At 42.1% G+C, this 25,531-nt stretch overlaps 1 protein-coding gene across 3 annotated transcripts in view; it reads right to left on the bottom strand.

Annotated features, from left to right (window-relative positions):
* The window catches only part of MYO5B (myosin VB), an 896,473-nt gene that overhangs the window by 206,148 nt on the left and 664,794 nt on the right, over positions 1-25,531 (bottom strand). For all 3 annotated transcript variants that reach the window (XM_029580146.1, XM_029580135.1, XM_029580157.1), the window contains exons 13-14: positions 20,675-20,797; positions 13,023-13,106 (exon numbers count right to left, since the gene is read on the bottom strand). In XM_029580146.1, the coding sequence (XP_029436006.1) occupies positions 13,023-13,106; positions 20,675-20,797 (207 nt within the window). The remainder of the gene's footprint in view (positions 1-13,022; positions 13,107-20,674; positions 20,798-25,531) is intronic.

The following is a 25,531-nucleotide window of genomic DNA, read 5'->3' as shown; positions in this document are numbered from 1 at the left end:
ACATTTACATACAGATGACGGGCATCAAAGCTCTCAATGATCAAAGCAAGCCCAACTTCCTGGGTGGATCCTAGACTGGTTTAGGAGGAATTCATGGAAAGAAAATTAACAGGTAAGGAAAATTTCTCCTTCCATTTCTTCTTGCTACACCAGTCCAGTGAATCTTTATGGATGGGAAGATCCAAAGCCTCACTAATGAGGAAGTGAAAAAGTTAGGGCCGCCTTAAGACCCCTAGCTCCATAAGCTGTATTATTCTTTGCAGAAACAGCTAATTGATACAACTTCACAAAGGTGTGCAAGGAGACCCAAGTAACCGCTTTGTAAACATCCTCCAGTATCACAGCAACTATCTCCACCCAGAATGAAGACTGCATCCTAGTAGAATGAGTGCAAATAAGGTTGGGAGCCTACTGGCTCTGAAGCAAATAGGCAGAAGAAACCATTAGGGGTGTGCATGCGTTTGCAACGTATTGGCAATCTGCAACATATATGCCATATTCGTTGTATTCGAGGGGGTCACGAAACATATGGCGAACCCCCATGAATACAACGTATCACTAACGAATAAATCCCCACCCTCCTGATCCCTCCCCCAAGACTTGCCAAAAGTCCCTGGTGGTCCAACGGGGGTCCTGGAGCGATCTCCTGCCGGTATTCAAAATGGCACCGATAGCCTTTGCCCTTACAATGTCACAGGGGCCGACCAATGGCACCAGTAGCCCCTGTGAAGAAGTAAGGGCAAAGGCTATCGGCGCCATTTTGAATACTGGCAGCCGACGGCCTGAGTGCAGGATATGGCTTCAGGACCCCCGCTGGACCACCAGGGACTTTTGACACTCATTCTACTAGGATGAAGTCTTCATTCTGGGTGGAGATAATTGCTGTGATACTGGAGGATGTTTACAAAGCGGTTACTTGGGTCTCCTTGCACACCTTTGTGAAGTTGTATCAATTAGCTGTTTCTGCAAATAATAATACAGCTTATAGAGCTGGGGGGTCTTAAGGAGGCCCTAACTTATTCCCTTCCTCATTAGTGGGGCTTTGGATCTTCCCAATCATAAAGATTCACTGGACTGGTGTAGCAAGATGAAATGGAAGGAGAAATTTTCCTTACCTGTTAATTTTATTTCCATGAATTCCTCCTAAACCAGTCTAGGATCCACCCAGGACATTGGGATCCCCCCCTTCAAGACTTGCCAAAAGTCCCTGGTGGTCCAGCGAGGGTCCTGGAGCCATATCCTGCACTCGGGCCGTCGGCTGCCAGTATTCAAAATGGCGCCAATAGCCTTTGCCCTTACTATGTCACAGGGGCTACCGGTGCCATTGGTCGGCCCCTGTCACATGGAAGGAGCACAAGATGGCACCAGCCATCCATTGCTCCTACCTTCGCTCCAGGACCCCCGCTGGACCACCAGGGACTTTTGGCAAGTCGGGTGGGGGGGTCAAGACGGTGGGGGGTTGTAGTTAATTAAATTTAAAGGGTTGGGATGGGGGGGTTTTGGGAAACGAATACATATGTAACTAATGAACGGATCGGGTCCCCCGAGAAAAGATGCAACGGATTTGGGTCCCGACGAATACCGAATGGGACGAATCCGTCCCTGCTGCACATCCCTAGAAACCATGTCTAATATAATGGGCTAAGGTAGAATTAGAGGCTGCCTCAACTCTACATGGACCAAACAAGACAAATACGAAAAGAACTGGTCACCTCCAAGTACCAAAGGAGAACCTGGTGAACATTCAGACACTTTAGAGACCAGTTTCACTCCTCTGACACTCCTCATTAGAGAAAACCAACAGGGTAATAGATTGATTCAAGTGGAACACTGAAACTACCTTAGGCAAAAAGGAGGGAAATACACCAGGCAGAACATATACGATCTTCAGCATAAGGTCCTTCAAACAAGAGTGATTCAGAGGTTCAAAGGGAACTGAAACTGCTGCCTTTAATTCCAGACTGAAGCCCACTGAAGGACCAATGATCTAAAAGTTGAACACAATCTTTTAACTTCACGGACTGCTACTGAAGCACTCTGAACCTTGCCTCCAAGACAAGAAATAGCCACAACCTGTACCTTTAGAGAATTCATGGCTAAGGCCTTCTCTAATCCGTCTGAAGAATGGCTAACATGCATGGAGGATCAGCATTCCAGCAAGAAGCCTTGCAGAAAGCATCAAAAAATGCACCAGACTAGGATTTAAGCCAGAGACAGAGAACATTATGAGTTTTCAACTAAGTGGATAACACCAAGGAAGAATAAGCTTTCTTCCTCAAGCAAGACCTTTCAAGAGCAAAGCCGTAAAAGAGAATGGAGCGGGATAGTCTCCGAAAATCTGGTAGACCTTGAAGTCTGACCTGATCTCCAAACCATGGTCTTTGGGGCCAATCTGGTGCCACGAGGATCACTTGAATGTTCTCAGCCACAATTCTGCACAGCACTCTGCTAATTAGTAGCCAAAGGGGAAAGTCAAAAAGAGGGTCTGCCTTTGACAAGAGCTGCACCAAAGTATCTATGCCCTTAGAACCAAACTCTTTGTGATGACAAAAGAACCAGGGCACCTTGGCTTTCTTGCAAGTGGTTATTAGATCGATGTGGGGAAGACCCCACCTGCAAACCATGTGACAAAATGTATCCTGGTTCAGCTCCCACTTTCCTGGAACTAGTAGGTTTCTGCTCACATAGTCTGCTTGCATATTCTCCTGGCTCACAATATGGGCTGCCAACAAGAGATCCATGGCCTATCCAGCCTGAGTACAAGACAAACAGATATCCCCAAAGTGGAGCCCGAGTGCCGGGAGCTGCATGCAGTACAGCAGCAAGAGAGCTCAGATGTATCCATGTCAATCTTGTTCCAAACTGATGCCACAGTGATCCTGATGCTGGCACTGGAACCCTTCTGCCTGCAGCACACTTACCCCATGATTAGAGAGCCTGCAATCAAGCCTGCTGCAAACCTGAAGAGATGCGGGAGAAACCTGTCCCCGGATCTCAGAATTGCTTCTCTTCACAGTCCGTCTATTTTTTTAAATTTTTGTCAAAGAATTTAAAGAGACAGGCAAGCCAATAACCAAGGGAGAAGGAGAAGGGATGGGGGTGGGGGTGGGGGGAAGAGGCTGAAGGATTCTCTCCTGCTGTAATTGTGAATCCAAAGCTCCCTTCACCTTTCCACTTTTTTTTTTTTATACAGACAGAGCTGAGAGAAATCCGACCCTAGGCTCTACTAAGTCTCCCCTGAGTCTGGAGCCAGAGGAATAGGTTCACTCTACTGGCAGATCCAGGGGCCTGGCCCGTGGTATACTCTGTGAGGTCCTGCTGCACCTCCCATGAGTCCTACCATCTGTTGGAGGCAGAGTATACAGGAATTTCTCAGAGCTGCATCACATATACCAGGGGTAGCCAACTCTGCTCCTTCAGAGCTACAAACAGGCCAGGTTTTCAGGATATCCACTGAATATTTATGAGATAGATTTGCATACAGTGGAGGCAATACATGCAAATCTATCTCATACTTATTCACTGGATATCCTGAAGATCTGGCCAGTTTGTGGTCCCCAAGAACCGGAGTTGACAACCACTGATATCACCATTAAGTCTTGTGCGTTGCTCCCATCTGTTGGTAAGGGGACATAACCCACCAGTAAGGACTCACTGGACTGGTATAACAGGGTGAAATGGAAATGTGACTAGGCGATAGCTAAAGCCAGAAGAATGCTGGGCAGCATAGAGAGAGGAATATCTAGTAAGAGAAAGGAAGTGATGATCCCCTTGTACAGGACCTTGGTCAGGCCTCACTTGGAGTACTGTGTTCAGTTCTGGAGACCATATCTCAAAAGGGACAAAGACAGGATGGAGGCGGTCCAGAGAAGGGCAACCGAAAAGGTGGATGGTCTTCATAAAATGAAATATGAGGAGAGATTGAAGAACCTAAATATGTATACCCTGGAGGAGAGGAGGAGCAGGGATGATATGATACAGACTTTCAGATACTTGAAAGGTTTTAATGATCCATGGTCAACAACAAACCTTTTCCATTGGAAAAAAGTCAGTAGAACTAGGAGTCATGATTTATTTTTACTTGCAAGCTGCTTATTTATCTCAAAAGGTAGTCCGGCGGAGCCTGAGGCAGAGGAAGTCCCTATTTGAAGTGTTATGTGATAAAGAATGCTCTATTACTAAAGGGATCTCTAGAATATATTGTATATTCAATAAAGATTCCAGCTCACCCCCTTCACATATACAGAGGTGTTCCATTTCAGCATCTATAGTAGAAAACAGCTATAAAATGTTATACTGCTGGTACCTCACCCTAGTTCGATTACACATGATGAAGGCTGCTGGAGAAAATGTGGCCAACGTGGCACGTTTTTGCATATTTGGTGGGATTGTCCAATCATCTCAGGATTTTGGGATGGGGTAATAGTGTTGATATGAGAGATAGCTGGGGTGATTATAAGCAAAGATCCTTGGTTTTTCCTTCTAAATAAAGGTTGACCACCAGGAGGCAGGGAAGAATACTTTACCTCTCCAAATAATATTGGTGGCACGAGGCAAGATAGCCTGTGGCTGGAAGAACCCTTCTGCCCTGTCCACTTATAAAGTTACCTAAAGATTAGCCTGAATTTACCACCTGAATAGGCTTAATGCCATCAAATGGAAACAACTTCCTAAGTTCGAGAAGCTGTTCGAGAAGATATGGCGCCAGAAGGATGCTACTACTGGCTTATAGCCTTCAGAGGTGACGAGATTTACTTAATATTAGGCCCTATGGGAGAAGGGGGGTATAGGATGGGGGGGGGGAAATCCAAATGAGTTCAGTCAATACCAGACCCAAGTTGGAGGATCCTTATGAGGATTCTTATTCTTTAGAAAGGGGGGGGGAGGGGAGGGTACTTTTTGGAAACACTAAATGACAAACAAGTTAAACACAACAGTTAAAAATAGATGTTTGTATTTTTATATTTTATTTTATCTAGCGCTGTTTACTGTTGCTATACAATTGTATGCAGTAATCAGTTATTGTTTTGTAATACAATTTATGCTTTACATATGTTTTTTATGGATGTTGAATAAACAATAAGTTATAAAACAAAATAAGAAAATACCCAGGGGAGCTCAGCAGGAATCGTGAAGGGGCAGTAGTTTGCTTGCATGCATATAATTTGAAAATGCATTCTCTGCTAGCCTGATGATTCATGACTGAACTAAAATGGGTTTGAGTATGGCAGGCAATTCAATAAATTACTGGGTTTTACCAAATTACTTGGCTAGGCCCTAAGTCTTTGCTAATTCTGATATTCTGGAGGACTTTTGGTATCAGATTTGCCAGGTTTATAAAGCATTTAATGAATGAAGGTCTAGAAGTCTAGATATTACTCTTACATTTACTGGAATGAGTGCTACTAGATTATATTTAAGGACCTTCATTTTCAGTTTTTATTTTATTTTGCTTGAGAATTTCATTGTCAAAACAAAAAAGAAATCAATGGAAAAATGACTTTTCCACTGATTTTTCTCCTGTGTGTTATAACAAGGTCATTTTTCCACTGATTTATTTTTTGTTCTGACAATGAAATTCTCAGCAAAATAAAATAAAATCAGAAAAGGAATGTCCCTTAATATATTATTATTATTATTATTATTATTATTATTAATCATTTCTGTTCAAACTCCACCCCACTAGATTTTGGCTTGGTTCAAGCAGAAAATCACCTGCAGATCTATTACTACTTATCACGTCTATAGCGCTACTTGATGTACAGAGCTGTGTGCAAAAGCATTGACGAGACCGTACCCTTCACGGTAGAGCTTACAATCTAATCAAGACAAACATTCATGGCAAAAGAGAATTTAGGAATTTCATTTAAGAAAATGGTTAGAATCAATAAGGCTGTAAAGCAGGATAATCAGGAATTAAGATTTAAAAGCAGCAACAAAGCGGTAGGTTTTTAGACTGGATTTGAATAAGGCAAGAAAGGGAGCATGATGCAGTAACTCAGGAAGCTTTTTGCAAGCATACAGTGCAGCCTGATGGAAAGAATGGAACTGAGAGCTGGCGGTAGAGGAGAAAGGCACAGATAGGAGTGACTTGCCTGATGAGCAGAGCTCAAGGGGAGAGGTGAAGGGAGAGATAGGAGAGGAGAAGTAATAAGCTGCAAAGTGAAGGCTCTTGTAGGTAAGGAAGAAGAGCTTGAGCTGTATGCAGAAACAGATATAGAAGCTAACGTAGTGATCTGAGAAGAGGGGCTATATGGGTGTTACAACTTTGGCGAAAGATAAGTAATGCAGCTGAATTTTGGATCGATTACATTGGAGAGATATGGTTAACTGGGAGACCTGTGAGGAGCAGGATGAAGCAGTCTAAGTGGGAAGTGAGGAGAGAGCGGATAAAGGTTCTGATAGTGTGTTTAGAGACAAAGGGATAGATTTTGGTGACGTTATAGAGAAAGAAATAACACATTTTAGTAGTGTTTGTATATGTGGAGAGGAGGAGTAGAGAGAGAGAGAGAGGAGTCAAAGTTGGCCCCAAGGTTACAGGCTGAAGGAACTGGGAGATGGCAGTGTTATCCACAGAAATAGAGAAAGGGGGAAGAGGGTTTGATAAGCAGCTCTGACTTGGCCATGTTGGGCTTAAGGTGGAGGTGGGACATCAGGCAGCAATGTCAGACAAGCAGGCTAAGATTTAGGAATGGGATAGAGAGATATATCTGGGAATCATCATCAGAAAGATGGTATTGAAAGCCATGAAAGGAAATTAGAGTGTCAAGGGAATTAATATACAGAGAGGAGAGATGAGGGCCCAGGATAGAGCCCTGAGGCACACCAGTTACTACTGGGATGGCAATAGAGGAAGATCTGTCAAAGGACACATTAAAAGCGCACTGGGAGGGATAAGAACATAAGAAATTGCCATGCTGGGTCAGACCAAGGGTCCATCAAGCCCAGCATCCTGTTTCCAACAAAGGCTAAACCAGGCCAGAAGAACCTGGCAAGTACCCAAACACCAAGAAGATCCCATGCTACTGATGCAATTAACAGCAGTGACTATTCCCTAAGTAAAATTGATTAATAGCCATTAATGGACTTCTCCTCCAAGAACTTATCCAAACCTTTTTTGAAACCAGCTACACTAACTGCACTAACCACATCCTCTGGCAACAAATTCCAGAGCTTTATTGTGCGTTGAGTGAAAAAGAATTTTCTCCGATTAGTCTTAAATGTGTTACTTGCTAACTTCATGGAATGCCCCCTAGTCCTTCTATTATTTGAAAGTGTAAATAACCGAGTCACATCTACTCGTTCAAGACCTCTCATGATCTTAAAGACCTCTATCATATCCCCCCTCAGCCGTCTCTTCTCCAAGCTGAACAGCCCTAACCTCTTCAGCCTTTCCTCATAGGGAAGCTGTTCCATCCCCTTTATCATTTTGGTTGCCCTTCTCTGTACCTTCTCCATCGCAACGATATCTTTTTTGAAATGCGGCGCCCAGAATTGTACACAGTATTCAAGGTGCGGTCTCACCATGGAGCGATACAGAGAACCAAGCCAGTACAGACAAGTGAGACAGAGTATCAAGGAGTAGGTGGGTCATCAAAAGTGTCAAAAGAAGCAGATAACTCAGAGAGGATAAACAGGTCACTGGAGACTTTGGCGAGGGCACATCCATTCGATTTTTTTTCCCCACTGATCTTGGTAAAATACCCAAAAATCTGACTTTGTAGAATTTCTCTGGCCCACTTCATTAAAAAAGAAAAGGAAAACAAAAGTTTTGTAAATGGTCTCTGCAGATTTTGCATAGGTTCCTTGAATTATATGGGGGTAACTTTTCTAACTAGGTTCATATATAGGGGCCTATTTACTAAAATGCATTAAAAATTAGTTTTAATGTGCATTAGTGATTTACAGCAAATGCGGGATTTACTAAAGGGCATTGTACTCTTTGTGCTGGTAACACAAGCTCCTGCAACTGATAATGTGTGTACATTCCTAGTGGTGGTAACTTACTCTCATTACCAAATAAAAGAGTAAGGCTTGGCTTTTTAGATTAGCTTTTGAGTGATGGAGATTAAGATTTTTTTTTAGGAGTTTTATTATGTTGTTATGGATTTATTTTGGTTTTAATATTATGTTCAGGTTTTAAATGTAATTTAAGTTATTGTGTTATGTTTAGTTTTTTACGTCACATTGCTCTATAAGTGTGTGCAGTTTACTCTGCCCCTTTTGTGTACTTTTCTTGTAAACCAGCTTGGATTCTTTATAAATATGCATAGTAACACAGTGAAAGATGGCAGATAAAGATCAATACTGTCCATCAGTACTGCCCAGCAAGTCTTTTTTGGGTAGTAGCAAAACTGCAGGCCACTCCCAAGGTACAACAGAAAAGTTACCCCATTTCTTGATTTCCATTCTCTAGCCAGCAAGGATCCTCTGGGTTTGTCCCATGTTATTTTAAGTCCATTATCATTCTTATCCTTAGCACCTCGTCCAAGAGGGCTTTCCATGCATCCATCACCCTTTCTGTGAAGAAATATTTCCCGACAATGCTCCTGAGTCTCCTCCTTGGCATTTCACATAGTGACCCCTAGTTTTAAAGCTTCTTTCCAATTGCAAAAGATTTGGCTTTTGTGCATCATTGATTCCTTTCAGGCACTTGAAGGTCTGTATCATATCTCCCCTGTCTCTTTTCTCTTCTAGGGTATACATATTAAGCTCTTTCAGTCTCATTTCATATGGCTTTCTGTACAGATGCCATATCATTTTGGTTGCCTTTCTCTGGACCACTTCTATTCTGACCTTATTTTTTAGATAAGGTCTCCAGAACCAAAACGGTATTCCAAGTGAGGCCTCACCAAGTGTTTGTACAGGGGTATTATAACCTTTTTCCTACTGGTTATGCCTGCTTCAACGGCAGGGGAGAAGAAAAACTGATACTTCACGCATATCCAGCATAGCTCTCTGCTTCAACGGCAGGGGAGAAGAAAAACTGATACTTCACGCATATCCAGCATAGCTCTCTGCTTCAACGGCAGGGGAGAAAAAAACTGATACTTCACGCATATCCAGCATAGCTCCCTGCTTCAACGGCAGGGGAGAAGAAAAACAACCAATAAGGGCTGAATAACATAGTCTGGTTAAACAAATAAGTATGGGTGTAGCTTGCTTGTTGCGGCGGTTACTACCACTAACTAATCAAGCTAGGTATTTCACTTGGATGCAGCTCCATCACTGCTCTCTGCATTAATGGTCGGGGTGAAAGGGAAATAGAACCAAGGGTTGCTAAGAGCCAAGAGAAACAGATAAGTATGAAAGGAAAGAAGTGTGAAGCTTGCTGGGCAGACTGGATGGGCTGATGGGTCTTCTTCTGCCGTCATTTCTATGTTTCTATGATGCATCCCAGCATTAGTTACTACCTTGTCACATTGTTTTGCCACCTTTGGATCATCAGACACTATAACCCTGAGATCTCCCTCCCAGTTTGTACTCAGTCTTTCATCTCCCCAACACATAAACCTCCCTTCAGACTGCTGACACCACATGCATGACGCTGCACTTCTTGACACTGAATTCCAGCTGCCAAACCTTTGACTACTTCTCGAGTTTTTCTAGGTCACTTCTCATTCTTTCTAGTCCTTCAGCGGTGTCCATGCTGTTTCACATCTTAATGCCATCCATAAAATGACAATTTTTCCCTTCTAATCCTTCTGTAATATTGCCTACAACGATCTTGAATAGAACCAGCCTTAGGACAGATCTTTGAGGAGCTCCACTTATACTCTACTTTCTTCAGAGTAGATTCCATTTACCGCTAACTTGCTGATGTTTGTCAGTCAGCCAATTTGTAATCCATCCCACCACCTTGGGGCCCCACTCCCAGGCTTCCCATTTTATTCATAAGCCTCTTGGATGTTGTTGCTATTATGGATACATACAAAGTTCAACGAGTCTCATGAATGGGATACAATGATACTGGGTTATAACCTGTTCAGAAAGGATAGAAATGACAGAAATGGGGAGGAGTAGCTCTTTATATCAAAAACAATATCCAAGCGTAAGAACATAACATAAGATATGCCATACTGGGTCAGACCAAGCCCAGCTTTCTGTTTCCAACAGTGGCCAATTCAGGCTACAAGTACCTGGGCAAGTACCCAAACACTAAGTAGATCCCATGCCAGTAATAGCAGTGGCTAATCCCTAAGTCAACCTGATTAATAGCAGTTAATGGACTTCGCCTCCAAGAACTTATCCAAACCTTTTTTAAACCCAGTTACACTAACTGCATTAACCACATCTTCTGACAACAAATTCCAGGACTTAACTGTGCATCGAGTGAAAAAGATTTTTCTCCAATTAGTTTTTAATGTGCTACTTGCTAATTCATGGAGTGTCCTAGTCTTTTTATTATCCGAAAGAGTAAAAAATCAATTCACATTTACCTGTTCTAGACCTCTCATGATTTTAAAGACCTCAATAATATGCCCCCTCAGCCGTCTCTTCTTCCAAGCTGAACAACCCTAACTTCTTTAGCCTTTCCTCATAGGGGAGACATTCCAGCCCTTTTATCATTTTGGTCGCCCTTCTCTGTCCCTTTTCCAGTGCAACTGTATCTTTTTTGAGTTGCGGCGACCAGAATTGTACACAGTACTCAAGGTGCAGTCTCACCATGGAGGGATACAGATGCATTATAACATTTTCCATTTTACTAACCATTCCCTTCCTAATAATTCCTAACATTCTGTTTGCTTTTTGACTGCTGCAGCACACTGAGCCGACGATTTTAAAGTATTATCCACTATGATGCCTAGATCTTTTTCCTGGGTGGTAGCTGCTAATATGGAACCTAACATCGGGTAACTACAGCATCTGTTAGTTTTCCCTATATGCGTCACCTTGCACTTGTCCACATTAAATTTCATCTGCCATTTGGATGCCCAATCTTCCAGTCTTGCCAGGTCCTCCTGCAATTTATCACAATCTGCTTGTGATTTAACTTCTCTGAAAATTTTTCTATCATCTGCAAATTTTATTACCTCACTCATCGTATTCCTTTCCAGATCATTTATATATATATATATATATATATATTGAAAAGCACCGGTCCTAGTACAGATCCCTGAGGCACTCCACTGTTTACCCTTTTTTCCACTGACAAAATGGACCATTTAATCCTACTCTGTTTCCTGTCTTTTAACCAGCTTGTAATCCACAAAAGGACATCGCCTCCTATCCCATGACTTTTTAGTTTTCTTAGAAGCCTCTCATGAGGGACTTTGTCAAACACCTTCTGAAAATCCAAATACACTACATCTTCCGGCTCACCTTTATCCACTTGTTTATTAACTCCTTCAAAAAAATGCAACAGATTCGTGAGGCAAGACATCCCTTGGGTAAATCCAAGAGCCCACTGTAAACCACTTATTCTTGGGTTTCCGAATCTTCTGTGGTAGTGGGGGGAAAGTTTTCTAAATGCTGTAAAGTGGGGGAGGCTTTATTAGTGGCTAATTCCTTTTTAATTGTAGTTAAATTTCCTTTTTCATTAGAGAGAGCTGTGAACCAATAGGGCATTCCCTAAACCTCCAGATGGTTTGCCTTAAGACAAATGCGCCATAGTTGTTACATTGAATAACTGTCATTTTATTTGTTTTGATATGGAACTCCTTTATTATGACACATATTTGCAGAGTACCATGTTAGCACTTACTATAATTATGTACCCTAGAGACTAAATTAGAAGCAGCTATGGCGTAGGTCAGAAGAGGGGTAGGGATGGAGGGCTTTTAATAGCAAAGAATATCAGCAAACACATTTTTCCCTGACATGCAATTACTGGGACCTTTTCTAATTCTCTGTAAAAATAGGTTTAAGTTTCATCCCATTACCTTTTCTAAGTTAAAGATATAAATAAAAAAATTAATTAATTAAATTAAATTAGTGGCTCCCGAGGATGGCTGGAATATGGGGCTGTATACCTGAGTATTAAACATCCCTCCAAAGAGTAAAATCCCTTCCCCTGCCAGTCCTAGTCATCCCTCTCCCCCTCTCTGGGAGATCCCCCGTAGCGAGCATCTTCATCTGAAGAAAATTAACACCCCCACAGGCAGTCCCTCCTCCCCTAGCACCCCTGCCCTTTAAGTGCTTCAGACATCCCTAGGACAGTAATAATGTACAGTTGCTCGTGTCCTACCAGTACCAAAATTCAAAATGACACCGGCTGACCCAAGGGTCCACTTTGTCCTACAGCTTAGTACAGGGGTCCCCAAATTACAGCTCCCAGATCAGATCTGGCCCAGGGAACTCAGTTTTCCAGCCACCATACTTTTCCCTCTGGTGGACCCTCAGAAATGTTTTGGTCTTTGGGGGCGGTGTCTTTTTCCCCCCCTCTAGTGCTGCAGTGGTAGCGGCAGCAGAAAGGTTGGTGGGGTTTCCCAGGCTCCATGATCAAGACAGGAACCGGAGGACTATGGCACTGCAATCAGGCACCGGCAGAGGAGCCAGGCCATGCTAATGAGAGAGAATGACTTCCTGACCTAGAGGATTGTGCCATCGTGGACAGTCGCTAGTGCAGATTTTGTGCAAGCTATTTTTTTTTACTGGGCTTATTTACATAGGAGAAAAATAGCACAAGGAAAAACCTTAACAGTGAGCACAAAATAGTCCACTTTAATGCATGAACCTCTATGTTTGAAGTGTCAATTTGAAGCTGCTGGATTATTTCAATCACATGCAGCAACTTCTGCTTCCTCACGAGTGGACGTCACATTCAGCCGTGCCACTTCAATACCGTGCCAACGATGTTCTGTGAGAATTTTTTAGCCGCCCATGTGCTGCAGGAGCACTGTGCAGCGTTGAAAAACCAACTGCATGTACGTGTTTTCAAAAAAGTCGAATGAAAATCACATTTTCTTCCTGTTTTGCTTAGCATACTTTTCTGCTGAGCTGGGGCACATCATGCATCAAATAGCACGGTTTGGAATGAATCATACTCAGTTTCAAGTGTGACTCTGTGCTCCTGCCCTTACCTTGCTGGCTTTCAAGATGTTAATCTGCTCTTCGTACACGGTGTCTCTGTTCTTCTCCAGGAACCCATCACACTGATACTCCACCTGCAGTACAGGGCAATTGGTCGACACCATGAGAAATCTACCAAATGTTAAGCTGTTATGCAATACAACCTTGCCTGGCATTATCCAAAAACCAATTAAATGTCTGTTCTGTCACGTCATATTATCAATATCTTTCAAGGGATGAGGTAGGTGGCACCGCTTGCCTTTCCAAAGCTAAATTAAAAATAATATTTACTTTAACAAGCAGCCCCCATCCTTTAGTCATCTGTGGAGTTATTATTCCTGGAGTCTTAACAGAATCAATTTTCAGTGGGATTGAAGCACCTGATAACAGAGCTAGGTGCCTACATCCTGCTGAATGTATGTTTCCCCCCCCCCCCCCCCCAGCATCTAAATTCACAAGGTGCCTAAAAAAATGGGTGAGCAGGTCAGTGAACTTAGGTCAGGGGAGAAAGTTTAGGCGCCTTGCACAGATTTTTAGCACCAAACATCTAAACCAAGCAGCCAAAATTAGGCAACAGGGATAGCGGCATAAATCTAGGTGCTAACCCTGTGCATCAGGACTCAGTTATCCCCCTTCCTCCTGCCCAATCTGGAAAAAAAAAATAGAAGAGCCTCCCCCCCCCCCCCCTGCAGTCCTGTGATCCTCCCTCCCACCCACACTATCAGATAAAATAAAAGCCCTCCCATCTTGGTGTTTGGGTAATTGCCAGGTTCTCGTGGCCTGGTTTGGCCTCTGTTGGAAACAGGATGCTGGGCTTGATGGACCCTTGGTCTGACCCAGTATGGCAATTTCTTATGTTCTTATCACAGCCCTACAATCCTCACTCCTACCTTCCCCAATGTCAGAATAAAAATAACCCCTCCATTCCCTTCCAATTTCCCTGCTCATTGCCCTAATCTCAAGGCCCCCCTGCAGCCCCACAATCCCGCTCCTGCCTCCCGCTTCCAGAATCCCCTCAAATATTCACGACGCTGAGCCAACTGGAGGGCTCTCTTAATGGTGAAGAGAGAGTCTGCCTGCTGGCTCGGTTTTGGGAACGTTTTGGGGAGAATTTGGGAAGAACACAGCTCATGAGGTTGCAGGGAGGGCTCCTCTTTCCATTAACATCGGGGCAGGTGGGGGTGTAAAAGCTAGCATCAATTTTCAGTACTTGCTGGCTAAATTTAGGAACCAATTTAAAAAAAAAAAAAAGGGCTAAGCATTGTAAATCTAGCCAGATGTAAATTGAGCTGAATTTTCAACTAAAAACCTAAGGGGTGAAAATGTTACACACTTATTTTTCTGGTTTTAAAATAAAAGTATGTGTGTATTAATGCGCAACAGAACGTGCAAAAAAAGGGGTGGAGCAGGGCCATCATTTACACGTGAAAATCCCAGTCGTAAAACTGGTGAACACAGCGCGCGTCGGGCTGTTACCTGTGCATATTTACTTCTGCTCTTTTTGAAGTGTAAGTCAGAACAAAACGGATTGGGTGAGGGGACTGGGTAAACTGGGAGGAGCATAGGCTGAAGAACCACAGGGATCTCGATGACAGAGATAGGCTGGGCAAACCGATGGATTGAGCGGTCAAACTGGCTATTTCCTTTACACGCGCATGTTTTAAAATGCGCTCACCTGGGCGTGTAAAAGCCGAAAAGTGCTAAGAAAAGTTACGTGACTGTTTCCTCTCGGAACTGCTTAAAATTAGAAGCACACATACGCGCGCTAGGCGTATTTTACATTACATGCACGCACTTGCTTGGACAATTTAAAATTGTGGGCGCACATGCGCTTGGTTTAAAGTTACCGTCTAAGTGCCTAGGTTTAGATGAATATTCTCTTAAATCTAGGCTCCTAAGGCAGATGGCTCAGCGTATTTTGAAAATTGACAAATACTACTATGCTAAAGAGTGCTTTTCAGCAGTGCACTAACAGTATTCAGATGTATCATATTGTCTAGTTCCAATTGATTTAACTGCAGCCTTTGACCCAGTACACCATAACCTGTTATGCCATCTGATGAGCAACACCGGGATAGACGGCAGGGTTCTCAGATGGTTCTCTTCATTTCTATCTAACAGAACATTCCAAGTCATACTGGGCAACCATATTTCTGATACTTTCCAGTGTGACAAAGGTGTCCCTCAAGGCCCAGCCCTCTCAGCAACACTATTCAATATTTACATGCTCCCACTAAGTAAATTACCGACGAATCTAGGAATAACTTTCCTCTTGTCTGCCGATGACTTACAGTTCTACATCCCATTCTCTTAATCATAAGAAAATACAGCTTTGACACTCTCTACCTACATGAAAACAATACAACAAGAACTTTCGCAACTTAAACTAACTTTAAACCCTAAATAGACCGAAATCATTCGGCTAAGTAGAAACACATCGACAGTCAAACCACCTGCTCTCAACCTGGATAATATTCACATTAATCCCTGAAATCAAGTACAGAATTTAGGTATACAGTTAGATGAGAACTTTACAATGAAAATGCACGTCAGCAAATTAATTAAGACAGGTTATGCCAAGTTGGATATCCTACATCAATTGAAACCATTATTAACTTTTGCTGACTTCCGAACCATATTACAAACTCTAATTTTCTGAAACCTAGACTACTGTAACTCCTTACTTCTAGGTATACCAGCATGTCACTTAAAACCTCTACAACTATTACAAACTGCAGCAGTGAGACTATTAGGATCTAGGAAATAAGATCATATTACACCCTCGCTTATGTCACTGCATTGGTTACCAGTACAAGCCAGAATTTACTATAAAATATTAATGATAATATTCAACATCATTCATTCAGATAACACCGGCTTGTTAGGAGTGACACTACAATCAAACAATCCACAGAATCCCAAAACAAAGGACTATTGACTATTCCCACAATAAGGGGCACTCATTTGATGCACATAAGAGATTGTGTTTTTTCCATAGCGAGTCCAAAGCTCTGGAATTCTCTGCCTCAGACATTACGTTTTTTACCAGATAGAAAGAAGTTTAAATGTGAACTAAAAAGATGGCTATTTAAAACCGCTTATTAGCTAACATAAAAACTGCAGAATATACTGAACCACAAAGACATTAAAGGATAAAAAAAATAATCATCAAATCATGAAGATGAAACCAAACTAGAGAATATAAGATTCTCAAACACTCTGACTATAATATGAAGACTATCATTTTGATTTAGCTTATCATACTCTTTACCTGAAAGACTAGATCAATTATAAATACACTCTAGATAACTTCATCTGTTAATATTATTGCATGTCAATGAATAACAACGCTGTAACCAACCTTTGTTTGTCTGTTGAGTAACAACTATTGATATCACTTTGTAAACCGTTGTGATCTATACATGGAACGACGGTATATAAAATGTCTAATTAAGAAAATAAAATAAATATCTAAAATCTAGTATGCACCACAGACCATAAAGTGTGGTTAGCTAGAATCTGATTATACTTACTTCGGTTTCACAAGTTAATTGCAGTAGCAGGGCTCTATGAGGAGCATGTCATATTATTTGTAGGTCGATAGTTTGAACACTTAACAAGTTCTAATCCAAAGGTCTTGTAATAAAGACTGCTATGCGGCAGGCATGTGGATTGAAGATTGAAGTTTGAAATTCTGTTGTCCACTGGAAATCCATATATAAACCTTTTTCATTTAAGCCCTTGATAGCAGGAAGCCCTTCCGTACTAGTGCTGCTGGACTTCTTGTCCGCCTTTGACACAGTCAACCAAGCTATCCTTTTACAGAGACCGTGGAATATTGGTATCGAGGGCATAGTCCTGGAATGGTTCAGGTCACTCCTGACTGCTAAAACACAGCAGGTAGCGATAGAGGGAATTCAGTCTCATAGAATACATCACCTGTGCTGTGTGGGGTCCCGCAGGGCTCATCTCTCCCTTCTTTCCTCTTCAAACCAACAGGAGTAGCCTAATGGTTGGAGCAGCGGGTTGTGAATCAGGGAAGCCAGCATTTAAATCCTGCTGCTACTAGTTGTGACCTTGGGCAAGTCATTGCCCAAAACTGAGATACTCCTCATACATAACCATCAAACCTTTAAGCTGGCCACACCAACTGACCCTCTGACCACGTCCCTCCTCTCGCAACCCTCTGTACGGAATTTAGGGGTCCTAATCGATCCACATCTGAACCTCAAAAACCACATCACCTCGGTTATTAAGGGAGGTTTTTACAAGCTCATGGTCCTAAAAAAGCTCAAGCCACTTCTCCACACCCACGACCTCAAAACCGTTATTCATGCCACATTAACATCTAAGCTAGATTACTGCAATTCCCTGTATCTTGGCCTTCCTTCCTCCACCATCAGACCTCTCCAGATACTGCAAAATGCCACAGCAAGGATCATTAGTAACACACGCAAATCTGATCATATTACCCCTATCCTTAAAAACCTACACTGGCTCCCCATCTCCTCCTGCATCTTGTTCAAAACCTTCACCATTTTACACAAAGCTGCCCACAACCACAACTCCTCCTGGCTTAATGAACCCCTCCAACCCACACAATCCTCCCGCCCTACCAGAACAATTCATAAATGTACCCTGCTAGTTCCCTCGCTTAAAAAAGCCCGCCTCTCAGCCTCAAGGAATCGCGCCTTCTCAATTGCCGGCCCCACGCTCTGGAATGACCTACCGCCCAAGCTTCGCATGGAACCCTGCCCTTTCAAATTTAGAAAACAGCTAAAAACGTGGCTCTTTCATCAAGCCTTCCCGGATTAACATCCTTGACACTTCGACTATTCTTCTGACCCCCCGGTAATCTTCATAAACCCTGTATACTCTATAAGTGCTATCACGACCCACCGGATCCCGGTATCATTTTTATTCTGTATTCTTGCACCTCTTTTGTATATTTTGTACTCTTGCACCTTATTTAACTATATACATTTTGTACACTTGCACCTTATTTAACCATGTGTTACCATTCCTCTCGTTTCGCTCCTTCTCTCTAATTGTTGGGGTCCCCCCCCTTCCGACCCCCCGTTTCTTAGTTCTCCCCGTCCCCTCCCCCTGTTATTTGTACTTTCCACCTTTTGTTATTATGTAAACCGATATGATGTGTACTTTAATGTCGGTATAGAAAAGCTGTTAAATAAATAAATAAAATAAATTTCATTTTCCATTGCCTCAGGTTCAAACTTATTTATTTATTATTTATCTATTTAAATATTTTTATATACCGACAGTCGTTGTGAACATCACATCAGTTTACATATAACAAAATGCAGCAAACAGGCTTTACAGTAAACTAGGAACTGGAGTATAAAAACTAAGAGCTATCAAAGCAAAAAGTACAACTTACCTCTAGATTCATCATTCTGTTATATTTATAGTAGAATGATGCTGTGCGAAAAAAAAGGGGGCGGGGTGACGATAGTGGGCAGCCGTCCGTATCGTGGTGGTGGTGCAGTTTTGCCCACCGTGGTGTGGCCGCACCGCACACTATTGCCCCCCTAGCGCCACGGGAAAAGGTGTAATTTCCTGAGGTGCTGACGATGATAATGTGAAAAACATTAATCCCCGCAGCGCTGCTGGGAGATAACTCTGCCCAAACCCCGCCCATACTCCTCCCCTTCCCCTAATTTTAATAATGCCGCTGCAAGACTGGCACATCACACAATAAAGAATGACCTTGTTAGAAATTAAGCCATCCAGGAACAGGGAAATATCTATAGTACCTGAACGTAATCTGCTTTGAAATATCTGAAAGGTGGAATATAAAATAAATTAAATTTACATTGAGATCACTAACAGAGTGATCAGGAAATCTGACCTGTAATAGTACTACGTCTGTGTAGTTGACACTAAAATGCACCTGAGACTCAGGGATAGAGAGGCTGCCTGGTGTAAGATTAATAACTGCCTTGCAGAGATTTGGAAATGGACCTTCTCCATATTAAAATTGAACCCCAGCAAAATGGAGGTACTAGCGATTGGTAATCAGAAGCCAAATAGCTAGCATAGAACAGTGTTTTCCTGTTTTCTAAATCTGAGGTGGGCAGGTCAGGTGTTACTCTATACACCCTGCTGACTTTGAAGTCTTATTCCCATATCTCTGTGAAGTCGAGACAAGCTCATTTCCATCTTCACCAAGTGAAGCACCTAAAGCCTTATATCATACGACAGGCCATGGGCACCCATATGTTTGCATTTGATTTGTTGCAGGTAGACTATTGCAATTCCCTGCATGTAGATCTCCCACAAAAGCTATTAATGTGTCTCCAGCTAATACAGAATGCCACGGAATGTGTTTTATCTGTCTGGGGATTTTGGGAACACACTAACCCAGACCTCCAACCCTTACATTGGCTCTCAGTTTTCTACCAAGCCCTTTTCAAGGCCCTTTATATTGTCTTCAGGACTCTGAATGACATGGGTCCTTTTTATCTAAAGAACATAAGATTTGCCATACTGGGTCAGACCAAAGGTCCATCAAATCCACTATCCGTTTCCAACAGTTGCCAATCCAGGTCACGAGTACCTGGCAGGATCCCAAAATGTTGATAGCTTCCATGGGATAAACATCATTGGGGATAAGCAGTGGATTTCCCCAAGTCCACCATAATAATCGCTTATGGACAAGTTTCTTCCAGGAACTTGTCTAAACCTTTTTTAAGCCCAGCTACACTAACAGCTTTCACCACATCCTCTGGCAACAAATTATGAGTTTAAGTATTGAGTACAACAATATTTTTTACTATTTTCTTAAATGTATAATCTAGTAACTTTATTGAATATCTCCTAGTCTTTGCACTTTTTGAAAGAGTAAACAACCAATTTGTGTTTACCCGTTCATCTCCATTCATTATTTTATAGACCTCTAAAACGCCTCCAACATCACAAACAATTCCATTCTTTAAGATCAGAAAATGAGTCATTCCTCCAGCCACTAGCCCTTGGAGGGTAGACTAGTCAAGATACAAAATATCTGCCTTCTCATCTTTTGTTCCCCTATGCTCTGGAACTCCTTACCGGAGGAAACCAGACTCTACTCTGATGTCCTTTTGCTTGTAGGTCAAAAGCTGGCTGTGCCACCAAACCTTCGCCTGCTAAATGTCACCTTCCTGTATATGCCTGCAGGCTGGACCGAGGAAGGTGGTGGTGATGGGGCTTCAATGATCTCTATTTCCACTTTCTGTCTTACAGTGAGCAGAGTCCTACCTCGATGTGGGATCCACAAAACTAGGTCATCTCAATTTTGTCATCACAATATCTTTCATTTTGATGTCCATTCTACAGGGCATGACACCCGTTTCCCTATCTACTACATTTATCCACTGCTATAATTTGCCTTTAGTTCCATGGTAGTAAAGCATACCAAATTGTTTGTAATAAATAAATACATAACGTAATTGTTACTGAGAAAATGTGGGACAACGCTCAAACTATCTGCATTGGTATAAAGTTCACATTTTCCTTTTACAGATTCACACGCAGCCCTGCTCAGAAATATATTGACTTTCCTGGCGCAGACTGCTTCCTCCATACCCATTTTTACATTTGTGACACACTGTTCCTTCATCCTGTATGTCAAGATAAATACAAACAACCGAATGAAACTGCTTACCTTATCTGCAAAGTGACTCACGATGAAGGATGTGTTGGACATTCTGGGCTTCTGAAAGTGATTGCTGCTGGTATGCCTGTCATACAGTTTCTGGGCCCAGTTCTGGTCAGTGCCTTTGGGAACCTTAATGCAATAAAAAAAAATATGATAAAGAAAAATAAGGTCTGGACCAAAAAAAAAAAAGAAAAGCCTAGGGTCAGCATAATAGCCCGGCAGCATTCCTGGCCACTGGAAACGGTCACGTGGAAGACCCGGATTCTATGCTTCTCAGGCTGGCCGGGGCTGGACATCTTATTACGGCCGGTGCAAGGATATTAGGCACTCTAGGCAAACCTTGAGCCTTGCATCCCCCTCTCCCTCCTCCACCCTACAATTAACTTTAGGCCCACAGGCCACCCTGTTCCCCCCTAGAATTAAACAATTGTTCTGGGTGGGGCACCCAGAACAATCCTGTAAACACACATAATTGGACAAAGAGAGGACAATTTTAAAAACCAGTTATGTAATTACCGATCTCCCCAGGTAAAAGGGCTTTTTGAAAATTGCCCACCCAAGGCTCAAAGGGAATATATGCTTGTAGTTTCCCTTTGAAAACTGGTGCATAGCCTACAGGTTACAATACCCATGGATTTTGCTCCAAAATGGAAATTTCAGAAAATGCCCCTGTATTTTTATATATTCAACTTTGTTTTATATATATATATTCATATAATACTAATATGTTTCACAAATCATGTCACAGTGTCTGATACATGTGTCATTTATGGTTATTGGGGGTAGAAAGAAAAAAAAATCACAAAATACATAAAATTTATAAAATTAAAGAAATCCATGATGCATTAGCTGAAGGAAGTTGCTGAACTAGCTGGTTGGCCTGGCTGAACCAGGCTGAGCTACTCATCATACAAAAATTTTTCAAATTATATTATCACCTCAGTAAGTGTGACACAAACTCCTTCCATTACCAGGCATGGCAAAATAATGTGCAAAACCTATATGGCAAACCGGCCATACCAAAACAGCACTAATTCCCAGAACTCAAACAGCAATAACCATACCTATGAAAAAACAGCACTGTAAATATTATACCAGGCACTAGAACAGTATTAATATTCTTCCCAGCAGGGAAAAGAAGTGACCTAGAGTTTAAACCAATGGGCTGAGAACCAAGGAAACTATAGCTCAAATCCCACTGACATTCCTTGTGACCTTGGACAAATAGCTTTTGTCTCCCATTGCCTTAGATTCCCAACTTAGGACCTGATTTAAAAAGGCTTTGCTCCGATTTCATGTCCATGTGGAAAAAACTCAGTAAATGAGGCCCTTATTATAACCGGATTCTAAAATCCGGTTTCTACAGGCCTTTCCCTCAAATACCTCCCGCTAATGTGAATAAATGCCGAGAATTGTTCCTCACAATATTGATACCTGATATGCTTGAATTTTGTGTAAATATTTGATACTATTGAATTTCGTGCAAATATCTCCCTTGTTAATCAGTTTGTTTTCATGTCCTTGTCATATAGTTTACTACTAATTTAACAACTGAGTTTCTTCCTTAAATACTCTGAACTCCTTTCCCAAGATCTCCCTTCAAAAACACTGCACCTAATCAATTTGTACTTTAAAATACTATACCTAGTTAATTTGTATTCAACCTTTTCCTACAGTTTTTGTTCCTTGTAAAGGCTATGCCTGTTATTACAGCGATGCTGTCCAAGTTCTATGTAAACCGATACGATGTGCAAACGGATGTCGGTATATAAAAACGCTAAAATAAATAAATAAATTAATTAATAAAAATACTGTAAAGCCACCTAGATCCTTATTTGGAAAAGTGAGCTAAAAACAGAACAAGTGGGACCATCAGAAACTATTAGCCTAATAAACTCATGTTGGTCACACACAAAGAACACAGAAAAACCCTCACCAAATACAGAATAAGTGACCAAAATTATAGATGGAAATATGTAGATAAAATCTGAACTTCTGTCCACTCCAAGCTCACCCCTACCCCTCCTGTTCCTTTGCAGGAGGGGAGAGGCTGGATTTGGGAGCAGAGCAACTTGCCTTTGCTCTGCTCTGTGTAAAAATGATCTCTCTGCATTAAAATGCAAGGAATTCAACAGGGGATGTCAATGAACAATACTCTTCATATTCAACCAAACTGGATATTTTCAAGAAAGACAGAGGTCTTCAAGTTTTAGTACAGACAACAAAATGATGAGAGCAGGGCAGCAGTTCTGGCAGCTTTCTAGTTTAAACTTAAACAAAAGCAAAGTCACGAAATGAATGGCATGACTACTTTTTTACCCACTTGCTGATTTTATTAAATTGAATCTAGATTCAGATCACAATCTGCTTTATGCCACCCAAACAGAATTAAAGACAGGGGTTTGTATCAAGATCAGAGTTCAGGATTTTCTGAATTCAAAGATTCAACAGCTACTAATCATTATTAACATATAAAATATTGCAAACCATAGCTTCAAGAAAAACAGATTTTATTACTAAACATTGTCTAAAACATAACGGTGTGGATTACTCAGAAAGGGCAAAGAAAAAATGCCGGTACTAAAAAAAATTAATGTTAAAAATTATAAATTCTTTGGGAAAACACAAATGTATATCTCATTTTACAAGAAGATATCAGTCACTGTTTTGTTTTTAATCTCTTCTTTAATCCATAACCTGCTTTTCTCCTAATAACTCAAAGTGGTTAATATTAAAATTAAAATTAATATTAAAGTATAATTAAGATTACTGGTGTGGCAACCCAAGGTTTGGCCACCCGATGTCACTGTCCCCCTATTAAGGAGCCATCAAATCACTCTCAGTCCCTCCCACCCGATGTCACTGTCCCCCTATTAAGGAGCTATCAAATCCCTCTCAGTCCCTCCCACCTGGAGAACCTGAACGCTCTTTAGCCCCAGCCATTTTAAGGCACCCGGGGATCAGTTGGAGGAAACCTTTGACAGTAAGGATGTTTCAGTTTCACACTCTGGTGAGGCCTCCCAGCTTTTCAGTTAGAAGTGACACCTCACCCTGCACTCCCTGCCAGAGGCTCCTTCTCCTACTAATTTACAGAGAGAGAGATTTGTACGCCTGATACCCTTTTGGGGTGAACGCGCTCTCCTAGAGGACCAAAGACCTGTGAGCCTGCTCCAAACCCTAGGTGGGCAAGCACCAGTGATGGATCCTGCTGCCAGGGACAGTGAGGGCAGAAGATGTATCCAGTTTAAATTTCAGAAGTATTTTTTGGATTTTAGCAGAGTGGGGAGGTTTTTGGATTCCCCTTCCCCACTGAGTTTGCAGCACTTAGGTAGCCTGATCCAACTTGACTTTTCCCCCACGAGAAGTCCCCCAGAAATATCACGTAAGGATGAAAGAATAAGATCGGGAGCCCTTAACCAGGTCTCTGACCACGGAACCAGGTTGGGCTGGGTGTCCAAGGAGAAGATGACCCAAGGTAGAACTTTATGCTGTGAAGTTGGGGACCCCCCCTCAACTAGTATTCCCAGACAGCCGCTGGGTGAGCTTTGCGCAGCAAATATCACCATAGGGCTCTACCCAGATGCCGGAATAAAAGAACACTTACCTACAAATGCATTTGTACCAGCCGTCAGCTGTTACTTCAACATCATTGACAAATGGACTTTAATTTATGATTACCAATCAGTAAACTTTTATTTTAACATCCAGATCCTGGTTCTGTCTGATTTGTTACAGCCTTTCACCTCATGGGAAGCATCTACATTATTTAAACACACTGTGGAGCAAGACACCATGGTTCGGGTCACAGGCGAGAGCTTCCCCCCATAAAAAGAATCCTCCCAGGATTAGGAGTCAAGCTTGCTAGCTGGAGCAACCCCGAAGTAAAATAAATTTGTTTGTGCATTCTTAGGATGAACACCCTGCTAAGGGTTACACTGGAAATTTGGATACTGCCTACAAACACCCCCATCCTTGACAGGGCACAGAAAATATTGAGAGGCTATGACACCTGTGAGAGAGCATCCTGCCAGTTTTTCAGGATTCAGCAAGGTAGGTCAAGGAGATGATATAATGGATCTGGACTAGAGGCAGTGGGATATATTTTTCTTCTTGTGCTGGAATAGGGAACCCAGTTCCTAGGGTACTCCTCTCTCTCTAGCTCGAGTTGCTGGCAGTCAAGGTACACCTAAAGTAAAATGCACATCATAGAATATTTCAAAACATTAACTTTTATTTCGGGGTTTTCCAGGCAGCAACTATTTACAATGCTATATGTAACCCCTTTTTTTGGAGGACTGTTTCTCCTCAGGGCACACAACTAATTTATATCTTCTGGGGCTGCTCCGGCTAACCATTCCAGCCCACGATGACTCTCATTCCCTGGTGGAGACTATTTTTACGGGGGAAGGAGGCGAAGCTCTTGCTTATGTCCCAGATGATGAGCAAAGGTCGCCAGTGCGTGTAAAGTCATTTAGTGCTTCCCATGAGGGGAGAGGCTGTAATAACTCAGACAGGACCAGGATTGGGTGTTAGAATAAAGTTTACTGACTGGTAATAAGTCCATTATCCAGAAGTGAAAGTTTACATCTGACTTATGGTACATTACTGTTTCTCCTCTGTAGTTAGGTGTCCTTAATCCAGACCTCTGGGTGCCTTGAAACGCGCATAACTCTCTCAGCAGCTGAGCGGGAATCCTATTGGAGACGTCCCCAACTTCAGTGAAAAATCCTACCTTTAGACATCTTCATCCTAGACACCCAAGCCTGTCCTGGTCTCTCGGGTGAAAATCCCGATGGGATCTCCTGATCTCGTTCTTCCTTCCTTTAGTTTAGTTTAGTTTTTCTTTCATCATTGATTCTCTGA

Source organism: Rhinatrema bivittatum, chromosome 1 (assembly GCF_901001135.1).
Source record: "Rhinatrema bivittatum chromosome 1, aRhiBiv1.1, whole genome shotgun sequence".
Classification (NCBI taxonomy): domain Eukaryota; kingdom Metazoa; phylum Chordata; class Amphibia; order Gymnophiona; family Rhinatrematidae; genus Rhinatrema; species Rhinatrema bivittatum.
Note: the sequence above shows the minus strand (reverse complement) of the source record. Positions and strands in the feature narration are given on the sequence as shown.